Source organism: Lynx canadensis, chromosome X (genome assembly GCF_007474595.2).
Source record: "Lynx canadensis isolate LIC74 chromosome X, mLynCan4.pri.v2, whole genome shotgun sequence".
In the NCBI taxonomy this organism is placed as follows: Eukaryota; Metazoa; Chordata; class Mammalia; order Carnivora; family Felidae; genus Lynx; species Lynx canadensis.
This window is the reverse complement of record NC_044321.2, coordinates 19,749,915-19,773,764: the sequence shown is the minus strand read 5'-3', so window position 1 is coordinate 19,773,764 and position 23,850 is coordinate 19,749,915. Positions and strand designations below refer to the sequence as shown.

Sequence of the window (23,850 nt, the reverse complement as noted above, 5' to 3'; positions counted from 1 at the left end):
ATAAGAGTAAGCAATAAGTACGGAATAGGAAAGCAGTCCTGTGAATCGACCAGATATATAATAGTCACGTTGCTTGGCCTTCTTCCTACGAAATGCTAACTGCTTATTTAAATAACGGTATTCTTTAATTCAAATTTAACGTTACTGTAGTGCTTTGCTTTTCATTTTTCTAGGCCGCTTATGCCCGTTTTCTTACTCGGAATATTTATTTAACACTTTGTGTTTAGTCTTCTGTGTTTTCCGAATTTACATTTATTTTTGTTGATCTGATTAAATTGTAACTTAGAAAATGCTTTTAAGGTATATTCTTTAATTTTAATGCTGTTTTTCATATCTAGGGAACAGGATGCCTGGATATCTCTACTAATTTGAAAATTATTTTTGAAGAGCTCACAAATGCATTCAGATTTCTGTAATTCTTAACAGATCTAGAAATGTGTAGAAATTTTCAACTTTTTGGCAATGTACTAGTATTTGTGTAATTTAATTTTCTTTTTAAGTCATCACAACACTTAGTAGGTGCTTAAAACCAGTTTTTCAGTGGTAAAGGGTGTTAATTTGCGCTCTATTGCTGATTTAACTTGGGAGAAATAATAGAATAGTAAATATTTGTGGTTTGGACTTATTTGTCAGATTTTATAATACATATGTGTAAAAACAGATCAGTATGGAATAATTCTTACTGGGTACATCAAAAATGTACCATGTAGTATGTTTTGGCTTAAAAATGGTCCACAAAAAGTGAAAGAGAAGCATTTTTCTTAGTGTATTATTATTTTTAGCCAACAAATGGTTTTCTGAGACTTTTTATTTTATAATCTAATCCCCGTTGTTTTTTAGAGTATGCTTTTGTGTTTTGTAAAAAGATTGAGTAGTATAAGTGGGTAGGATTAAATTAGATGGTAGAGCCTCTTGTACTGTGCTAGGCTTTTATACATCGGACTTATCGTTTGTCCTAAAGAAAAAATTTTGGTAAATCATTGCTTTATTGGGAATTTCAAGGTTTGACCTTCTCTCTGCCTTGATTTGGGTTATCTGGGGCAAAAATCTTGGAACCAGGGCTGGCTTGGCCTTCATGGGTGTTCAGAAGGGCCCCTTAGTTGGTGTAATAATCTGCACATAAAAGTGGCATTGTACAATATAAAGGTGAATCATGAAACTCATGCTAATTTAAATTTTTAATTTTTCTTTACTTAGAACGCGTTAAACAGCAAATAAAAAAACACCAATAAGTCGAGAGATACCTCAGAAGAAAGGAGAAAACTTTTTATTTTAGTACCTTTAACGACACTTTTTTCCAGCTTTTGGATAAGGGGGCCCGAATTTTCATTTCACTTGCGTCCCAAAAATTAGCTGGTCTGCTGTCAGCTCGCCCTTCACTTTGTAAATATTTTAAGAGTAAATAACGTGAACTGTAAGGAGAATTAATATTTAGTTTGAGAGGTTGGATTAATTTATTAGCGTATATTTTCTCTGAACTGGCATGCAGTAGTTTGTTTGGGGTTTTTTATTGAAAAGAAATTAAGAGTCACTGGTGAAGCCTTGTAGGATACTGATTAAACATAGAGGCTCTGAAGTGGGACGGACCCCAACTCCACCGCTTAAGGATCAGGGCCTTGGGCAGGTTTCTTAACCTCTGTGAGCTTTGATTTTTCTCATTTTTAAATCAGGGGTGGTTACAGAACATGGATCGTTATGTGGTAAATGAATGGATAAATTTATCTGTTCATCCAACAAATATTTATTAAGCACTTATTATGTGCCAAGCGCTGTTATTTCTAGGTTGTGAGGGATACAACAGTCAAAGCAAAACCAGAAAAAAGAAAAACAACCCAAACAGTAAACTAAACAAGGAAGAGAGGCTCTATCTCAATTTTAATATACTATAGAGAAAAATTAAGCAGAAAAGTAAAGTGAGGATTTCTGGCAGTGGGTTTTGTTTTTTTTGTTTGTTTGTCTTTAATTTTAAAGATGGGGTTTGGGGAAGGCCTCACTGAGATGACACTGGAGTAAAGGCCTGAAGGGAGCCCTATATATCTGGAGATATAGTGATCCAGGTAGAGGGAACAGCAAGTGTAGAAGTCTTAGGATGGGTGTATGGCTGGTTTTCAGGAAATAGCAAAAGAGGCCAGTGTATCTGGGGCAAGGGGTACAAGGGGGAGAATAATAGGAGATAATACTATTATTGCTATCTTAAGAATCATTGGAGGGGCTCTTGTGGTTCATTTTTGCTGTGGGTATATGTTGTATTGCCGCTGGTACAAAAGTGGAAGGCCTTTTCAGAATTAGAAATTTTAACTTTGGAAGAAATTAGAAAAGGGGAGGTATTTCCTCAGATACTCTGTTTTTAATATAAGGCCTTTAAAGCTCATCTGGCTGAATCATTGAAGCAAATAAGAACAGATAGAAAATTTATTCTTTGTCTCTGATAAAATCATTGAATTTAGTTAATGATTCTACATCATTTAAAGATTTGCAGGAAATCTGTATCAGGACATCAAGATCCCTTCCAAAAGATTTAGTTTGTTTGTATAATTCTTGTAGAGAACTAAAATGTTAGCACTATAATATTGATGTTTTCTTGTTAGGATATAACTTAGAAGATTTGGAGTTTTATTCCCCAGTAGAGGCTTTTCCTAGAATTCTCACTGGATCCAATCTCTAAAGGCTAAGGAAGCTGTTTTCCATGACATCACTCTTGGACTACTACTGCTTGTAGTGAGAAATAGGCAGAGCATTAAATGAAAATCTTCTGATGAAAAAATAGCATTGAAGCAGGAGTGGTTTTTTTTTTTTTCTTATAAGTTTTCTTGTGGTATAGAATGATTAAATGCTAAACATACCTGAAAAGTGAAGTAATTTGGATAATAGGTGCCAACCTGGCTGGAGGACCCAGAGCCTTCCTAAAAGCTCAGTTAAATGGTCATTTGCAGTTTGGTACTGAGTTGTAAGAACATTTAGATAGATAAGAAAGAATTTCCAGTATTAAGTAAATTAAAGTTATGTTGCCTTGCCTCCCATATTAAACTGAGTTGTGTCTCAATTTGAATAGTGTATCCAAGAATAAAATGACTGCTAATATAGGATGTTTTTACATTTTTCTTGCCTTTTAGATGGAGAAGTTAACCACTTTGAGATTGCTGAACTTAAAATTTCTTTTTTATAAGTTAACAGAAATTGTGAGAAACTCCATGATTCTATTTTTGTCTGTAGTAAGCCTTGCATTTTCTTTTCAGTGTGCGAGTATGGGATTTTCTGCATTAGGCATCAGCTTTGGTAAGCCACCAGTTTGAGGAAGAAGGTAGTATGAAATAATTTAAATTTTTCGTTGAAAACAAGTGTATCAAGCTTTGAGAATCTAGCTTTTGTTCCGAATGACTTAAGATTTTGTATGAATTTTCAAGGAGCTTTGGGAGGAACGTGAAAGCAGTAAATTATTGCTTAAGGCATAAACATGGAGGTTGATTTTGAAATACCTTCTATTTAATTGCCTAAAATTTTGCCTTGAGATTGGAATGGCAGCCTTCTAACTGAAAAGGAAGCATTTAATTTCTTTGAGTTTAATTTCCTGTCCAATTTTACCCCCATCAGACTTCTTTCTTTACTGGTCACTAGAGAGTTTGAACTGTTAAAAATTTCTGTGATATAAATAGCAGTAATAGTCTTCCAGGGCAGAGGTAGGAAGAATATGTTTTGTGCATGTGTGTGTTGTCATCGATCTCTTATACCGTCAGGAGCACTCAAACCTTTTGGTCTCAGGACCTCATTATTCTCTTAAATATTTGGAGGACCCTTAAGAGCTTCTGTTAATGTGGGTTGTATCTATTTATATTTACCAAAATAGAAATTAAAACAGGGAAATTAAAAAAAATATTTGTACATACAGTTTATTTAAAAAACCCATTACAGGTTAATCTGAATAACTTTTTTTAATGAAAATTAACTGTCTTCCAAAACCATACTAAACTTGGTGAGAAGAGTGGCATCATTTTGCAGATCTGATTAATGTCTGACTTAATGAAAGACAGTGGGCTTCCTATCGGCTTCTGCATTCAGTCTGTTACCATATCACACGTGTAGCCTCTGGAAAACAGAGAATGAAAGTTCTGGAAAAGACAAACAACTTTTAAAATTATGACTCTGAAAATAGTTTTGACTTGGTGGATTTCTTTTAGGGGACTAGGACCTCATTTATCCCTGGACTGTACTTTGAAAATCACTATACTAATCATTCTTAGGTGTAGAAAATACGAAGGTTTCTCTTTAATCAGTGCCAAGTTTATGAAACAAGACAAACTCTTCAGTATTTTTTTCCTAGTGAAGTAATTATGTCTTGTCATTTAGTTTTAAGTTGGTTCCCCTTTTGGAAAAAAAAAAAACCCTGCCATTTGAAATTCTGAAGGCCAAGTGTAGAATATATATATATATATATATATATATATACACACACACGTGAGTTTATAAACCATGATTTCCTTTAATCTGATGATCTGTTTTGAAAAGTGAGGATACAGAGTTTCTGTGCATGGAACATCTTGTAAGTCAGTAAATACCTCTTCTCAAAGCCCCTTAATGGATTTTTTCGCCAGACCTCATTGATTTATAGTCCTTATTTGAGTTTAGTTTTACAGAGATTCATTCTTAAAACTATTTATTCCATGAATTGCTATAATTTTAAAGAAAATTCTTATGCATAAGATTTTGTGGGTTTTTTTTTGTATCCTTATAATTTCCTCTTTGTAGGTATTATTTTTTTTATTTGCTTACATGGGTGTTTTGTGTTTTTATCTTAAGCCTCACTTTTTTTTCTTTTCTTTGTAGCTTCCAGGGTATGGATTGTGAACAAGTTGGTTTTGTTTCACATGTTCCTTTGTAAGTTTGGTTGTTTGATGCCTTAAACATGGATGTTGTAGCTCTGTGCTGCCCAATAGAATATAACACAAGACACATGTAATTTAAAATTTTTTACAGCCACAGTTTTTTTTAAAAGTAAAAAACAGGTGAGGTTACTTTTAGTATATTTTATTTAACCCATTATATCTAAAGTATTATTTCAACGTGATTAGTACAAAAAATTGTGTAAAGAGATAATTTACAGAGTTTTCTTGTACTAAATCTTCAAAAATCTGGCATTCATTTTATACTGAGAGCACATCTCAATTTGGATGAGCCACATTTCAAGTGCTCTATAGCCCCATGGCTAGTGGCTTATATATTGAACAGCACAGATATGGAGAGTAGCTACCCTGGTTAGGGCAGAAAAACTTGAAAAGCCCATAAAAGCTAGAAAATTATACTTGTGTGTTGAGAAAAAGTAGAAAATAATGCCATTGTAAAATGAAGTCCAGTGTTTTGTCTACCAGTAAGAGATCTCCTGATCTCTTAGGAATTTTCATTTTAATAAACTTTAGGGAGATGTGGGGTCTGTAGAGGTGATTTTGAGAGGTACCAAGTTCCTATGGTTTGTTTTTTTTTTTTGGATGGTAAAGGAGCATTAGGCAAGAGCTGAACAATGGAAGCCATCATTGATTGACCTCTGGTGGATGCCTTGCTCTGGGCTAGGCATTGAAGTGACTTTATTTAATCACTACCCCAATTCAATAATAAGGTGGTGGTGATGATAATTCCTAATGTATGAATGGAAACTGAGGTCAGGAAGTTAACTACATTTCGCCAGGTCATGCAGGTGGTGAGTACTAGAAAGCACTCTAATTTCAAAAGTTTTGCTCTTTCTAACAAAACACATTTTTTTGTAAATTAAATTCTAATTTTAACCCTATTTCTAACTAGTTGTATGACCTTGAAAAATTTCACCCATAGACCTTAGTTTCTTTATCAAGTTAGAGTTGGCCTGGCTCCTAAGAGACTTCACTGATAAGACAGGTTGGGGTTCTAAGGAAGTGCTGTTGCTAGGGAGAAGGGTTCTCTAGAGACAGCTGGACTTGTTTGTTTGTTTGTGATCTCTACGTGCTCTGTGGGACTTGAACTCACAACCCAGAGATCCAGTCGCATGCTCTACTGAGTGAGCCACCTAGGCTCCCTGAGGCAACTGGACTTTTAAAGTGGCCGTTTGACTCTCTTGGTTCCACTAGCACCAACTGAAGGGGCCTAATAATGAGCCCTAACATTATGGTGTACTTCAGGGCCATATACTGTCTTTACATGTATTAACTAAGTCTGTACGTGTATTAACTCATGCAGTCCTCACAGCAACCTGTGAGGAAGGTTCTGTTGATACTGGTGCCTGCTTTTTACAAGTGAGGACATTAGAGCACAGAGAGGCTCAGTATCTTGCCCCAAGGTCTCAAAGCTAGGAAGAAGTTAGAACCAGGATTCAAAACAGGCATATGAGTCCACACCTGTGCTTTTAATTCAACTATTTCCATTTAGAGATTAAATGTTGGTCAGTTAATCACAGAGTATTTTATTGTTTTCTCCTTATAAAAATACAAAATACTGCTGTTGCTCTAAAGCTATTAGTTATTAGTCTTATTGATAGATGCACCAAACTTTTTCATGTAGAAAAGAAGTTACTGATAAGTCCCAGCTATCACAAATTAGTTTTAGAAATCAACTTAGATCGAGTAAACTTCACAAATGCATTGCTAAGGCTTGAAAAATAGCCACAGGTTATTTAGCCTGCACACCTACGTAAGTGCATTATACCTCTGTAAAGTCTTATAAAAAGTAGGAGAATAAATGAGAAATTTTCTGACTAAAAATTTTGAGGTCATCATGGTGAATGTTCTCAATTTTACAGATGCAGAGATAAGACCAAGAAGGTTTGAGTAACTTAAAGTATAGCAGTTTCTGTTCTAAAACCATACTAGTTAGGGACCATGGTTATGTGAAGGAAAAACACACCTATAGTACTAAAATAGGAATTTGTTCCAAGCATGGAAGGATTTCTCTTAGAACCCAAGGGCAGGAATACAGCTGAGCCTAGGAACTGGAAAAATGAAGGTGTTAGGGAGCACTCCCTGTCCTCTTGTCTTGGCTTTATCCTTCTTTCTCAGTTCACTGGCTTTCTCTGATATTTGGCCCACATGGCAGGCAGAAGTTGGTGCCTACAGCTGCTCTTTGACATGTTCCAGTTCCAGTCATACACAGTCAGTGCACGTCTCTCTCTTTTTCCTTTTTCTAAATTCTTGACAAGAGAGTGTTCCTCTTGATTCATATTTCCCACCCCAGTCTGACTGTATGTGACTGGACAGGATCACAGAGTGAAGCCTGCCTGCTTGGAATCCCCCTTGGTGTGCTGGATCCCAGAGGAGTATGGGTGCTGTCCTTATATTTTTTAGGGTCTTTTGACTCACTATTTACCAATCATTCTCCTTTTTTTTTTTCTTCTTTGCCCTATGATGTTTCTACCATAGTAAGTATCTGGAACCTAGATTGCTTTTTTTTTTTTTTTGAGAAATCATAGTTTCTCCTTTTATTTTTATTTTAAAAAACTGTACTTTTTAGGGGCGCCTGGGTGGCTCAGTCGGTTAAGCATCCAACTTCGGCTCAGGTCATGATCCCGGGGTTTGTGAGTTCGAGCCCTGCGTCAGGCTCTGTGCTGATAGCTTGGAGCCTGGAACCTGCTTCAGATTCTGTGTCTCCCTCTGCCCCCCCCCCCCGCCCCTCGCTCACGCTCTATCTGTCTCTCAATAATAAATGTTAAAAAACTTTAATTGTACTTTTTAAAATTCAAGTATAATTAACAGTCTTATGTTAGTTTCATGTGTACAGTATAATGATTCAACAATTTTATGCATTTCTCAGTGCTCATCAGGAGAAGTGTACTCTTAATTCTCTTTATTTTCACCCATTCCCCCCGCCACCTTCCCTTCTGGCAATCACCAGTTTGTTCTCTGTATTAAGAGTCTGTTTTTTGTCTTTCTTTCCTTGTTCATTTGTTTTTTAAGTTCTACATATGCGTGAAATCATATGGTATTTGTCTTTGACTTATTTCACTTAGCAGTATACCCTCTAGGCCCGTCCCATGTTGTTGCAGATGGCAAGATCTCATTCTTTTTTTAATGGCTGAGTAATATTCTATAGTATGTGTATGTATGTACATACACACACACGTGTTCTTTATCCACTTATCGATCAGTGGACACTTGGGTTGCTTCCATATCTTGGTTACTACAGATTAGTACAGTCACTGTGGAAAGCAGTATGGAGGTTCCTCAAATAATTAAAAATAGAATTACCATATGACCCAGTTATTCCACTTCTTGGTATTTACTCAAAGATGAAAACATGAATTCAAAAAGATATATGCCCCTCTATGTTTATTGCAGCATAGTATCTCCTTTTAAAAATTTCCTTCAGATGAAACCTTTTCCAGAAAGGTGAATAATAGTTGTTGGAGACCTTATCAGATAGTGATAACTGTTGAATAGAGAGTGTTACTTTGACAGGAAGTGAAATATATGGTATTCTAGGCATTGTCAAAATAACAGATGAATAAAACACAAAGCAGTCTACTCTCACGTATACAAACCCTGAGGTCGAGTCTTCTATTACTAAATCTCCATTAAATGTGACCAGTATCTTGACAAGTCACAGTGATAATTGGTGTCCATAATGATCCTGAGAAAGATAATGAAATATCAGACATTTCATCTCGTCTAATTTCTTGTATTTTTAAGTTCCAGTTATTTTGAAAACTGGTCATTAGTGTGATGTGGGTAGTCCGCTATTAACCATAATGTTTGATTATTCAGATACCACGCCGTGTGATGTTCCTTTTGTTCCCAGTGCGCATTTGTGTATGTATGCCTCATATCACTTGGAAGATTCTAAGCTCATTAATTTTACCTTTAAAAATAATTCAGGAAAAAAACCCTCATATCTTACTTTAATCTTGAATGTGTTAGTAAAGTTGTTTTGCCAAGAATTACTTGTAGCATCTAAATTATTTTATATCTGTTTTCCACATGATAGACAAACCTCTTGTGTTCTGCCTTCAAAGTGAAAATATAGCTTTTGGAACAATGGAGTACTAATAAGAAACTTGATAGTAATTTCACTGTGTGCATACTTTGCTGTCTTAGGTAAGTGATTGTATATATAATTTAATCAGCAAGACTTGCAGGTAAGTTAGGGACAAATTGAGTGAGAGAGTCTCCTAGACTGCCTCTTGGTAAGATGAGGAATATGGAAGAAAGAACTGGTTGGGAGAAGGTCATATTATGATTACTTTTAGACATGATGTTTTTGAGATCCCAGTGGGACACAAGAAGAAATGTTTAGCATCCATTCACTATTTGGACAGAGATAGTCAAGGTTTTGGTAAAGGTAGGTGTTAGAAGAAACCATGGGTTTAGATGAGATCATTGAAGGAGATACGGTGTTAAGATGAAAAGAGAAAAGGTCCGAGAACAGAATTCTGGGGAACACCAGTGTTTAAGGAACAGCTCAAGAAAAATGAGGCCAGGGAGGAGATTGAGAAATAAACAGCCCAGGAATAGGAAGAGAATCAGGGAAGTAATTTCATGAAACTGAGCAAAGGGAGTAAGTCATGTTGCGGAAGGATTCTGCAAAATAGGGACTAGTCTATAACCATTGGACTTGGCAATTAGTTTTTCTTAATATTTTTAAAAATGAATTTTCAAAACAATCATATACTTTTGCTTCAGATAGATTAGAAAACACAGGTCAGCAAAAGGGAAAAAAATAGAACTTCTTGATACTCTGCCATCCCGAGATAACCATTTTTAACATTTTGGCATATTATTCTTTCAGACTTTTGTCTTGCTGATTAACAAAGGTGTTTTTTTTTTTTTTTTTTTAAGATGACTTCAGACAGGGGTGACTACTGAATCAATGGGTTAATACATCAAGAAGTTAAATATGGGGTGTCACAGATAACATTGATGAAACAAAAATACGGTGATAGTCTGCTCACAGGATTGGATAAGTAGAGCTGTTAGCATGTCCACAGAAGATGCCTTTCACTCTCAGTATCAGAGGCTTCTTCCAAATCCAGGGTGCAGAGGGGATTCCTGAAAGGCACATTCCCCCATGCCTAACATAATGCCTGGCACACATAAGTACTCTTTTAGCAAGTAAAGGAGGAGGTTTTGGTAATAGAGTGGGGAGATTGGAAAGGAAAGAACTTGGGAGATTGTGTCCAACACCAGAAGATCTAAGCTGGAGAAGGATACAGGTAAAGTTTGGAAACGATAGACCAAGTGAAAAGGGAGGCGAAGATTAAGCAGAGTGAAGAGTTGACAGTTAAGATTTTAGATGGGGACCAGTTATGGATTGTGTTGACATCTAGCAGGTACAGGAATAAGATTTTATTTTATTTTTTTTTTTAATTTTTTTTTCAACGTTTATTTATTTTTGGGACAGAGAGAGACAGAGCATGAATGGGGGAGGGGGCAGAGAGAGAGGGAGACACAGAATCGGAAACAGGCTCCAGGCTCTGAGCCATCAGCCCAGAGCCTGACGCGGGGCTCGAACTCACGGACCGCGAGATCGTGACCTGGCTGAAGTCGGACGCTTAACTGGCTGCGCCACCCAGGCGCCCCAGGAATAAGATTTTAAAATGGAGTGAAGAGGGAGGCCGAAGCCGTTGAGGTGGTCAGGGAAATTTGACTCTTCAGGTTTTGGATGAGTGGTCTTATGTGAACATCGATGTTCGAAGTGGTTTGGTTTGGAGAACATGAGTCTTAGCCAGGTGCCAAAGTTGTTGGCAAACATGCATGAGAGAGTGATCGATCTGGATGTGTGTATGTGACAAGTGACAAGCAATAGAAGATGAATTTTTATCTGAGCAAAAGGCCGTGTTTTAGAAAAAGGACAGTAGAAAGCTAAAAAGGAGCCTTAGAAAGTAGGTTTATAAGCTATAGAGGAGTATGTTTTCATATTTAAATCAGACTGCGGGAAAAACTTTGTGACCAGCAGGAGGCTGTAGGGGAGTTTGTTTTCACTGAAGCAAGATTCCACAGGGCACAGTGGAAAGGGTAGGGAGGGAATTCGGGGAATGGAGGAGGCCCCAAGCTGTGTGAGGTTGAGAGGAGAGGATAGATGGCTGGCGGGCAGGGTATGAGGGAGGGTGCTTGTGTGAAAAGGAGAAAATTGCTTTGCTTCATAAACAGTCTAATAGACTGAATTAGTTGATTCTGCTTCGGAGATCTAATTATCAGTCCACTGTCTCGGCTTCATTTCTCGGATATGCAAAAATGTGGTTTAATTCCCTTTAAAAATTATATATTTATATTTTAAATATATAAGCAATGTGTGGTCATTGTTTTTTTAGGATAAGGTTAATGAGGTAAGTAAAAAAGAAAAGGTAAACTTCAACATTTCTTGAAATCCCATTACCCAGGGACATCGTTTTGGTATATATTCCTCCAGATTTTTTCTCATCTAAACATACATGTGTGTATTTAATTTTGAAAAATGCACCAAGTAAACTGTAGTTGTGTGCTTTTTTGTTTTTTCACATAACAGTACCTAATAAATATCCTTTGTCAGAGTAGGTATATTGCTGCCATCATTTTTAGTTGTTAAAGCTATCCATTATAGAACTGCATGCACCATATTTATTTAATAATCTCTTGTTGGGCTTTTGAATACTTTCCAGTTCTTTTTTTATTGTAAGTAAGGCTAGAAAGAAAATCTTGTGTGTGTACAATTTGGCGTATTTATCTCATTATTTCCTTTGGGTAAGTTTCTAAGAGTGTTCAAGGACAACTGTGGTACTTTTTGGTTTGGTTTCTTTCTTGTTGTTTTTTCTCATAATTTAGCGTTTGGCTGAGAAATTCTTTTTGTGTTGAAAATCTGGGAACATATTGAAATATATTTGGTGAACGGTGTAAAATCAGTGGGATAGGCATATATTGTTTGTAAGTTAACAATTTACCATTGTTTGATAGATATGTGATCATTTAGATATATTTTTCCCCAGGTAGGGAAGCCAAAACATTATCCTGCAAACCTTTAGGTTGTCTTCTCCCAAAGGGCTTGTACATTTATGATTTAGGCAGTGGAATTGAGATGATTATGAAAAATTGTTTAAGCTCTTAAGTTAATAATGTCTTCAGAATGCATGGAAATGATTAACACAGTTTTCTTTGATTACCTTTCTTCCAGGTGATTCATGGCAGGGGACGTGGAAGGATTCTGTTCCTCCATCCATGACACCAGTGTCTCTGCTGGGTTCAGAGCACTGTATGAGGAGGGATTGCTTCTTGATGTCACTCTGGTTATTGAAGATCATCAGTTCCAGGCCCATAAAGCACTCTTGGCCACCCAGAGTGATTACTTCAGAATTATGTTTACTGCAGACATGAGGGAGCGAGATCAGGACAAAATTCATTTAAAAGGTTTAACTGCTACTGGTTTCAGCCACGTACTTCAATTTATGTACTATGGAACTATAGAACTGAGTATGAATACTGTTCATGAGATCCTTCAGGCTGCCATGTATGTTCAACTTATAGAAGTGGTGAAGTTCTGCTGCTCTTTTCTGTTAGCCAAAATCTGCTTAGAAAATTGTGCAGAAATTATGAGACTCTTAGATGATTTTGGTGTTAACATCGAGGGAGTCAGGGAGAAGTTGGACGCCTTTCTGCTAGACAACTTTGTGCCACTCATGTCCAGGCCTGACTTCCTGTCTTATCTTAGCTTTGAGAAGCTCATGTCTTATTTGGATAATGATCATCTGAGCAGGTTCCCAGAGATAGAGCTGTACGAGGCTGTGCAGTCTTGGCTGCGGCATGATAGAAGACGCTGGAGACATACCGATACCATCATACAGAACATCAGGTTTTGTTTGATGACCCCATCCAGTGTTTTTGAGAAGGTTAGTGCATTTGAAAGCAATAGATAGGACTCATATAGGTGACATTCCCAGGCTTGGTCAGGAGCTAAAAAGAGAATGAATAGTTTATAAGAATAGTTTATGTGTAAGAAGTCTGATTTGTTGTAGCTTGTGCATTTAGGTTTTTAAAAACACATATTGTGGGTGAAAGATGAACCAGGTAGGTAGTAGAGTAGTTTGTTTTAAGTTGAAGCATAATTACGTAATGCAAAATATTTCAGGTTTGCTTTAGCTCTTTCTTTTCACAAAGTAATTACATCTGAACTGCATCAGGCTAGCTCTGTTTTTAAAAATTAATTTAAGTGATACATGCTGAAATTAGAGTTGAGAGGAGTTTTGTAGTTCTGAATGACGCTCATTAATGCACTTTGGTATTCCTCTAAAACGTAGTGAGTAAACATAAAATAGCTCTTGAAAACCAGTAGGCCCTAGTGGTGATTCTTCCCTACCCATACCTAGTTGATTTTCTTCCCTGCTCTTCAGTAGTTCTGTTTTTCCCATTTCACTGTGAATACTAACTAAATTTAACCATGAAAACATGTTTATGTCTAAAACCATTGTTTTGGCATTTCTAACTAAATAGGCCATCAGTCATCTATCTACATTGATCAAACATCCCTGTGCACATTTTACCATGTAACAGTTCTCTCTTAAAAATAGTCTTTCTTCAAAACAGCCTTGCCCTTTTTGCATGTAAGCATATTTCATTTTTATGTCAGAGTCTCACTTGTGATCCTTTCTTGCGGAAAGGAGAGAAAGCGGTTTCAGTAATTGCTGAACTTAATTGGTTTCTAATCACATGGTTACCTCTGGGGGTCTGTTTACCCTCTTGCATCTTCTTTCTAGAAAGCGCACTTAAAGCTTTGGTCGACACCCTTCATGTTAAATAGTTACTCAGATTTAGTTACCAGGCCTGACAATAAAAACAATATTTGCAAAGGAGGGTTGTTTGCACCATTTGAAAAATAAACAAATTTGCGCCTTCAAATAACACTCAGCAGCCTGGCATGTTCCCCCCCCCCCAACCCCGAAATGTTGTGAAATGTCATTAACTTACACTTTTAATAGAGAATTCAATTTTATGGGATTTTATCTTTATTCTCAAAATGTACTGATCTAACAGAAATAATTGAAGCTAAGAATACATTTCTTAATCACTTTTTGTTGGGTAATAACCAGTCCCAACATCAACTATATAAATCATTTGTGTCTGATTCGATTTTTTTTTCCTTACTATTGTTTTTATTGCTCTCTTTCCCTGGGGAATCCTGTTTTGTCTTTATACATTAAGTGCAAATGCTTTCCCACTACTAAAAGAAACAAAAACCCTCCCAACTTCAGTCCAGATGGAAGTACTGGTGAACAAGAAAATAAAATTTTCCTCTTGTGGTGCAATATGATGGATAATTTTTAGCAGTAAGTGATTTTTAAGTGCTAGAGCAGAGCCTTTTTATATTCTAATCACCAGCTCAAGATAGTCAATAGTGATTGGCTGAAATGAAAGTTAATACCGTCAGGTAGTTTTGTAAATTATATGAAACATTACTTGTACCTTCTGATGGATTTTGTTTGCTTATGTAGTATAAGAGGTGGTTATTAACCATTGGCCAGGTATGGAGCATCTCATCAGAATAAAAATGTTAGGGCTTCCTACTTGAGTTAATTTCTTAGGAAAACTTCATAAAGCCCTGGCCACAAAGAAATCTTTCAGTTCTTTGTTATATAGTGTAAGCCTTTCACTTTTATTTTAATAATACTGGTGAGATAATTAGAAGGTAGGTGTCCGTGATTCTTACCTTTGCGATATGAGAGTTAATGTTTATCAAAGGAATCTGTGGCTTTCTATTTTATTTTAATTCCAGTAGAGTTAACATACAGTGTTATATTTGTTTCAGTAGGCCTGTATGGCTATCTAGATTTTGAGAACCACTAAGTTAGGCAATTTTTTTTTAAGTTAGGCAAATTTTTGAGAGCTTATCTCTAGAAATAAAACTTCATAAACCAAACTAAAATGGAAAACTGGGTTGGGAAATAAGAATTTGAACTATTTTATACCATACTATTTTGAGCTCCCTTGAAAATAGGGCCCATCTATTTTTCCATAGTATGCTGCAGGTCTCACACAAAGCCATTTTAATATCCATTATATATGCATGGTGCCAGAAAGGGCACAGAAATAAAGACGTGTTACATCTGCGCTGGTCCTTTTTTAGTATGAGAATCTACATGGGGAAAAGCGTAGGCAGTTTTGATTTGTGGTTTTATCCTATTTGCCGAAATTTAGAAAAGTGGAATATTGATACACACTTCTTATTTTTAGCTTTAAATTTTAAACCCTTATTATGAGACTTTCTAAACATAAAAAAAAAAAGTCTGAGGGGCACCTGGGTGACTTCGTCATTTGAGCGTCTGATTCTTGATTTTGGCTCAAGTCATGATCCCAGGGTTATGGGATCCAGCCCTGAACTGAGTGTGGAGCCTGCTTAAAATCCCCCCACCCCTCCCTTTGTCTCCCTCTGTCTCTGCCTGTCTCTCTGTGTCTCTCCCTCTGCCTCTCTCCTCCACTAGCTCCCTCTCTCTCTTTCTCTAAAAAATAAAAAGGGCCAAAAGAATAGTGAAATGATCACCCATAAACATCCTGTAGGTCAATATTTTTATCATCTTGCCACATTGGCTTTAGGTATGTGAAACCATTTCAAAGAAAGTTGTAGATACTATGACACTTCATCCCTAACTACTGGAGCAAGCAGCTGATCTCCCAAGAGTAAGGAAATTCTCCTACGTAATCATAATACATACCATTATTGAAGTTAACAATCATTCCTTAATGTCATGTAATATCCACTTCGTTTTCTGGTTTTCTCACTTCTCCCCCAAATGTCTTTTTTAGCTACTTTTTAAGGATTTAATCAAGGTTCATACAGCATATTTGATTGTTATGTCTCTGTTTTCATCTAGAATTTCTCCTTATGATGAGGATGTTCAAACACAGAAAAAGTTGGAAGAATAGTATAATGGATGTCTAGCTGTCATCTAGATTCAATAACTGTTAACATTTTACCATATTTGTCTAGATTTTTTCTTTGCTGAACCTTCAAAAATAAGTTGCAAACATCATAATGCCTTATCCCTAAAAACTTACATGCCTCTTGTACGAATAAGGACTTTATCCTACCCAAGTTCATTGCCATTCCATCTAGGTAAATTAACAATAAGACCTTAATATCATCTAATAGCTAGTCCATATTCAAATCTTCCCTTTTCTCAAAATGCCCTAGAATCCAGTCATTATTTATGCGTTGCTTTTGGTTTTCATGTATGTCTAATCTTAACCTAAAACAGTCCCCCACTTTTTTTTTTACATTTATTTATTTTTGAGAGAGAGAGAGACAGAGCACAAGTGGGGGAGGGGCAGAGAGAGGAGACACAGAATCCGAAGCAGGCTCCAGACTCTGAGCTGTCAGCACAGCCTGATGCGGGGCTTGAACTCACAAACTGTGAGATCATGACCCGAGCCGAAGTTGGATGCTTCACTGACTGAGCCACCCAGGCGCCCCAGTCCCCTACTTTTTAAAAAGAAAGATCAGATCACTGATTGCCTTAGTGTATCCCACATTGTGAATTTATCATCTTATTTATTTGTGTTAGTGTTAACTTACATTTCCTCTTTTCTTTATGTGTCCCTGTTAACACATCTCCTTTTCAGTGTTGTGATTTTTCAGTAACGGTTGCAGGAAAATCTTGTTGTAATGCTGAAGAAGTCTTGGAAAAACTACTTAGTAACTCTGATCATACTTAGAATTTACCTTTTTTTTTTTTTTATATATATTAGGAGGTCAGGTAGCCCAATCCTCTGACTAAAATAGTCACAAATTTTATTCACACTATTCCATTAGATTTCTTTTAGATTGATGAAATTTCCCTCCTTTTAAAAAAAAATTTAAATCTAAGTTAGTTAACATAGTGTAATAACGATTTCAGGAATAGAATTTAGTGATTGATCACTTACACATAACACCCAGTGCTGATTCCAACATGTGTCCTCCTTAATGCCCATCACCCATTTAGCCCATTCCCCCTACCCAACACCCTGCCAGCAAAATTGTTCTTTGTATTTAAGAGTCTCTTATGGTTTTTCTCCCTCTCTGTTTTGATCTTATTTTTGCTTCCCTTACGTTCATCTGTTTTGTACCTTAAATTCCACATGAGTGAAATCATCTGCCTCTGACTTAATTCGCTTAGCATAATACACTCTAGTTCCATCCATATCGTTGCAAATGGCAAGATTTCATTCTTTTTGATCACTGAGTTATATTCCATTGTATATGTATACCACATCTTTATCCATTCATTCGTCGATGGACATTTCGACTCTTTCCATACTTTGGCTTTTGTCAGTAGTGCTGCTATAAAATCTCCCTTTTAAAAAAATTTAAAACCTTTCCATTCAATTTACTGGGATTAAAACTAGCTGAAGTGTCAAAAGATTACTCTTACTGATAAAAATTTTAGTGTATATCTATGACTCTAGAACTGCGCTGTTCGATATGGCCACTGCTTGCGGCTATTGAATACTTGAAATGTGGCAAATCTGAATGGAGATTTCAAAAATTAAGATGACATAGGATGTAAATGACCCGTTACTAATTTTTATATTGATTACAATTTGAAATGATATTTTGGATATATTGGGCTAAATAAAATACATTATTAAATGTTTTTTACTTTTTTTTTTGTTTATTTTTGAGAGAGAGAGCAGGGAAGGGGCAGAGAGAGACGGAGACACAGAATCTGAAGCAGGTTCCAGGCTCTGAGCTGTCAGTACACAGCCTGATGCGGGGCTTGAACCCACAAGCTGTGAGATCCTGACCTGAACCGAAGTCAGATGCTTAACTGACTGAGCCACCCATGTGCCCCAATGTTTTTTACTTTTTTAAATGTACAGAAAATGTAAAATTAATCATTGGCTCACATTTGTGGCTCTTTCTGTTGCACAGCGCTGCTCTAGAAGTTCAAGGAGTGAGTTGTTCATTAGAAACTCTGAATCTGCATACAATAAGCAGCTTTTCTCACATATTAAACCCTTCTCCTGGTTTCTCAGCCATTAGAAATGTTCTGTACGGTTTAGTATTAAATGAACTTACCTACAGAACTATTCTGTACAGTGGATGATGAAGACAACTTGAGTATAGCATCTCTTTGTCAGGATCCTTACCCTGGCCTCACGAAAATTAAAAGCTAGTGAGCAAAGCTTGGTGAAAGGAACCTGTGGAGATTTTAAGTCTTTCTTTGGAAGTAACAAACAGATCTGAGCAGAGGCTTCCTAGTGTGGAAAGGGGATGTTCTGCCTCTCCCCAAGGAATAGCCCTCCTTCATTCCAGGGACCTGAATCATGCTCCGTAGCTATGCTGAAATCTTTAGGTTTATTCTACGATATCTTTCCCCTTAGTCCTCTACTGGATTTTCTCCCCAGCTGAAAACTTTTGTACTGAGTACTCTGTGGGAGCATCACCAAAGAGATCAAGACTTCCAAATTTCCTCCTGGAATTCCTTAGAAGCAGTGATTCTCCTTATTTGAACACCTTATGTGTGTCAGGTCGCGCGTGCGCTAAGCGCTCTCCGCGTGGGTAGAATCTATAGGTTATCTCCATTTTATAGATAAGAAAACAGGCTCAGAAAGGTTAGGAATCTTATCCCATGATGAATGACTGAGTGAAACCCAGGTCTGCTTGCTTCCCACTCCAAGGGCTTCCTATTACAGCTGCTAGAGCAGGGAGGGAGAGGCCCCTGAGGTGCAGAAGCATGCACTTGTCTCTGTGGCCCAGCTTGGGTCATTTAGAAGTTGCTGTCTAGAGTCATGAAAATTCCAACGTGTTTGCATCAACAAAATACAGCGTGAGAAGTGTAATGGCACTGAAAAAAGTACAGGGTGTGGGAAAACCTTCAGATGTGAAAGCACAATTCTGGGGACGGCAGTGTATAAGAAAGCTGAAAATAAATATCAGAATCTTGTCCTTTTAACATAGTTGTTGAAGAGTTCTTATGATCCCTTTTATCTGTAGTGGATTCTCAATTTTAAAACTAGACTTCAGTTTCAGTTTTTACTCCTACAAATGTTTGCGGCATGTTTTTTTACTAGCTCCGAGGGTCTTTGCATCTTTAACAGAGATAAGACTTAGCATTTGTCATTTGGAATTTCAGTGATGTGAAGATTTAAATAGTTTACACTTTGCTTTCTTTGGTCCTTTGGTTTTTAAAAAACAATTACTGCCTTACTGAAAACATTGTATGAGGCAAATCTATATTTAGCAAAGTGCATATTATACTTGACTTTTTTGTATGGGAAAGATCTTTTCAGCAAAATTGTTAAATTATTCATTAAAATACCCATATGTTGATTCTTTAGTACAGTGATATTTTAACATTTTGAACCCAGGGTCAGTATGATAAATATGTATATGGTAAGAGCTTACCAATGATCCCCTTAGAAATTGTATCAATCATAAAATCTTCCAATTTTTCACAAGGAAAGAAAATATTTTAAATCCTATAAAGATTTACAAAGCAAATTTGTTTGGCTTATAATTAGGCTTTTACAGTTGATTTTTCATTGGCTGTTTACTACGGAAGCCGATTATATACATGTATTCTGCTTTATTCCAAATGTTTTTATAAACTAGCTCATGATATTCAGACTCCCTACTGTGCTTTTTTCCTGATCTATTAAATGTAATTCATCATCTTCCCCCCAAATTTGGATGTATGTAACTTTTAAAGAGCAAAGTTTATGTTTTAATGAGAAAAAAGCTCTTTTACTGAGAATATATTTCGATTTAACAAATCATATCTGCATTTTATGAAAGCTTGTTACAAGAATAAAACTTTGAGGTAATTTTGATAGTCTGCTGAAAAAAGACAACTTCATTACTAGTGAAAAGTAATCCTAGGATCAGAATAAAAAATGCTTCAGAAGAGCTTTCCAATACTTTTTTTAAAAAATATCTTTTACTTAAAGTACAGAATTTGTGGCTTTAAAAGCTACATCTTAAAATGGGGATAAGTGATCTTGTACTCACCTTGAAACGGATAGAATTCAAGGATCACAAATTAAGCGTCCAAGTATACCTTGGACGCTTAAGAATACTAGTAGCTCTCAGAATTGGTCTTCACAAAGTGTTCCAAATATTTGCGCTATTAGCATAGTTGATTTAGATAGCATTAACAGTGGACTATATGACACATGAGGAAATCAGTTGCTCTTAATGTCCTGCTTGGATGGTGTGATATTTTGGTTAATTGAGGTACAGACCACTTGTAATGACGTTGTATGGATAAGGACGCATCTGTTTAAAGTGCAGGTGCTGTATACCCTTTAGAATTCCTTTACTTAGGAGCTGTGACACGTTTTGACTGATCTAGCACTTGAGCAATCCAAAATTTCTGTCTAGCAACAAGACCATTAACTGTAGTGTTAATTACAGTTTAGCGGAAAACTCAAAAAAAGTTTAATTATTTCTAATGACTTCAGCTATAGCCAGACAAATCTAGAGGAAAGAACAGAAGTTTCCTTCTAACCCTCACGGAAGTACATGAGAAACACAAGCAGTGCTGTATTTGACAGTACAAATATTTTTTACAAAGACAGTAACCTAGATTTCAAATGTGAAATTTGGTTACAGTTCTTAATGGGTTTGAGTTGTTTTTGAAAAAGTTTAAAACCCCCTTGATACATTAAATAGTCCTTATACAGCTATAAACTTGAAATTGCTTAACAATCAACTCACTTGCCCCTTGGAGTGAAAGCACGGAGATGACCAGGTTTTCTGTTGGAAATTAGGTCAATAGGTTAAGCGGAATTTTACCGTTCACTTAATGTCTTTTTTACATCCATCTCTTTTACCAGCCCCTCCTCCCCCAGCCCTGTGGACTTGGATGATTGTAATTAACACATGCACAGTTCTTTCAAAATCACCCAAAGTGTTTTTCTTCTCTCAACTCTTCTGTCTTTTATATATAGAAGTAGAGTGCTCTTGTTTTCTGTCTTTGACTTGGATTCATCCCAGGTTTACAGGTTCGTGGAGGGTACAGTAATCCAGGGTGTTGACTGCTGTTAGATCCCCTGGGAGAGAGACTGTCCGTAGAGGGTGTATTAAGCAGGCCAGAACCTACTGAAAATGGTAGTTCACAAATTTAGTCTTACTTGCTGATTTTCCTTTTAAGTAGAATAAATGGGAGATGAAAACAAAAGTCTAGAATTGGAAATTAACTGTGGAGTGAAAGGGAAGGAGGAGATGGAGTGGAGACAGCTGTTTTCTTATAAAAGGAGAAAAATGTTTTAATGAATGAGGGAACAAGGAGGGAGAGAAACCAAATGAGAAGCCGAAATCAAAAAAGATCAGAGAAGTCAGAAAATGGAGACAAGGTTAGAAGCAGGAAAGGAACAAGAGCAAATACTAAGATTGTGGGCTTTAAAGTTTTAATTCTCTAATATTTACTCAAAATGTTACATGAGTCATAGGTAAGCCTTGCTCATTCAGAAGTTAATTGTAGGATTAAACCTTTTATTTGGCTTTCCTTCTCTTTTAGCATATTTTTCAATAAAATTAAAACATTTACACAGTTGAGAATATTTCATAAGTAGGAAAAAGTCCTCCTAAGTTGTGAATTGTAGAATACACTTGTACTATCTAAATATTAGTATAACCAGATAATAAGATGGTCCTAAGGCTTTCTAGAAATTACATAAATTTTTACCTTTTAGGCTTGTGCACGCTTATTTAATTTCTAGTGATGTTCAATGACTACTGCACTGGAATTGGAAGCAAATTAGACTTTCTGAGCATATTTATTTTTTGAGTTACATATTTTTCATCCTAGGAAAGTTGAAGGGATAGAGGGCTAACCAAATTGTGCTGAATCTCTTATTAGATTATTGTCTTGAGGAGCGTCTTCTCCCTCACCCCCATTTATGCTGGTCACTTGGCTTTTGAAGTTCTTTTCGATAATTTAGATTGTTGCCTGCTTGAAGAAGAGAGGATAGGTAAATCCATACTAAAATTTGTCTTTACTGTTTGGTGTTTGACTGCAATTACAGTATTACTGAGAGGATTTGTACTTAGCAGGAACTGATTTTTGTTTCTTATAGCTTTATCCTTGGTCATTAACTCAGTTTTTCAGGACAAAGGGATTAATTAAAGGTATCTTGCACCTAGCTTTTTGTAATTTTGACATAAATAAGTATGAGCTTCAGTTCTGAGCATGAATTTATAAATAGACTTCTCATACCAAGGTGGATGCTTTTGTAATATGGCACATAAAGACTGCTCCACATTTTGCTGAATATCAAAAATAATACTAGATGTAGCTGTGGTTCCCAAAGGTATAATTCGTTTTAGTAACTGCTTTATTTCTGGATATTTCTTTTGAGCAGATTGGATCATAGAGAAGGGATGATAAAACTGATAGCTAGGACTCTGTCTTCCTTCCACATGATCCCTTATACTCATCATTCTGAAAATTAGGGTATCATTTTTGGATGTAGGAAGGGCCAGAGGTGTCTTCATGCAACTGACTCCTATCGTAAGGAGAAAATGTCTAAACTAGAGGCTTGTCCATGGTCACACAGTGACTTAGGGACGGCATCAAGCCCAAGACCTAGGATCTTTAGTTCAGGGATTATTTCAGTCCCCAATGGCACCTCCAACCCCCACTGATGGATAAGCTAATAAAAGACGGGGTTTTTTTGTTTTTTGTGGGGGTTTTTGTGTGTGTGTGGGTTTTTTTTGTTTGGTTTTGGTTTAGTAGAAGTATATTGGGCATTTAAAAACATTTTGAAAGGTTAAATAGCTGTTAATATCTTAAATTGGCTAAAGTCCTAAAATAATTTTAGATTGTAGCCAGTTTTTTTTAAAGTGACCTCTACACCCAGTGTAGTGCTCAGACTTAAAACCCCAAGATCAAGAGTCACATGCTCTACCAGCTGAGCCAGTCAGGCACCCCAGACTAGCCAGTTTTAGTAGATTTTTTTAAATTGCGGATTTTTAATCACGTGAAGTTATGTAGTAATAAGCTCTGTAGAAATGCTTGTTTTAGTTATATTGCCAGTTTCACTTTAATTCCTTAAAAAAATTTTTTTTAGTGTTTATTTATTTTTGAGAGAGACAGAGTGCAAGCTGGGGAGGGGTAGAGAGAGGGAGACACAGAATCTGAAGCAGGCTCCAGGCTCTGAGCTGTCAGGACAGAGCCCAACGTGGGGTTCGAACTCCCTAACCATGAGATCGTGACCTGAGCTGAAGTCGGACGTTTAACCAACTGAGCCACCCAGGTGCCCCAGTTTCACTTTAATTCTTAAAATTAAGAATGATCTATACGAATTACCTTTAAAATTAAAAAATTGAATGAATGGATTATGTAACGTTTTGACAGCAACGGGAGAAACCTGGAATATTTGCCCAGAGGTAATGGCTAGCTCCTGTGTGTTCCACTTAACACACATTTCCAGGAGCCTCATTCAGAATTAATAGTACCTCACATTTTCTCCTGTACATGCATTTGTGTACACAGTCATGAAACTAAAGATCAGAGGAAATGGCCAATTTAAATTTTCAGATCACTGTTTTTAGGAGGTATCATACTTTTATTTTTTACGCAGCATAAGACAAAATGCTTTTCATAATAAAATTTTTAAGTATCAAGAAAAGCGATAATGAATATATTCTTTCTAAGTGTTAAAACAAGACCGCTTTTTTAATCCTGTGAAAGGGTAAGGAAAGTAGTTCTTCAGAACATGAAAGAAATGTCATTTTTTTCCCATATCTTTCTTTTGGAAGTAACTGATCTAGAGATAAACTGTTATGTGAGCGAATGATGGGAGAAATGCTTTCTCTATGAAAAGATGAGCCACATGTTTCTTTTTTGATAGCTTTCTTCATTAATGTATTTAAATGATTCCATTCACATAGAAGGTTTTAGCCCTACGCTTTTTGTTTTAAAGCAGAGTATATCTGTAATTACTTTGTCCAGGA

The 23,850-nt window shown here is 36.4% G+C and overlaps 1 protein-coding gene across 2 annotated transcripts in view; it reads left to right on the top strand.

The window, feature by feature from the left end:
* KLHL15 (kelch like family member 15) overlaps positions 1-23,850 on the top strand; it is a 35,811-nt gene that overhangs the window by 1,014 nt on the left and 10,947 nt on the right. For both annotated transcript variants that reach the window (XM_030305201.1, XM_030305199.1), the window contains exon 2: positions 12,097-12,808. In XM_030305201.1, the coding sequence (XP_030161061.1) occupies positions 12,104-12,808 (705 nt within the window). In that variant the 5' untranslated portion in view covers positions 12,097-12,103. The remainder of the gene's footprint in view (positions 1-12,096; positions 12,809-23,850) is intronic.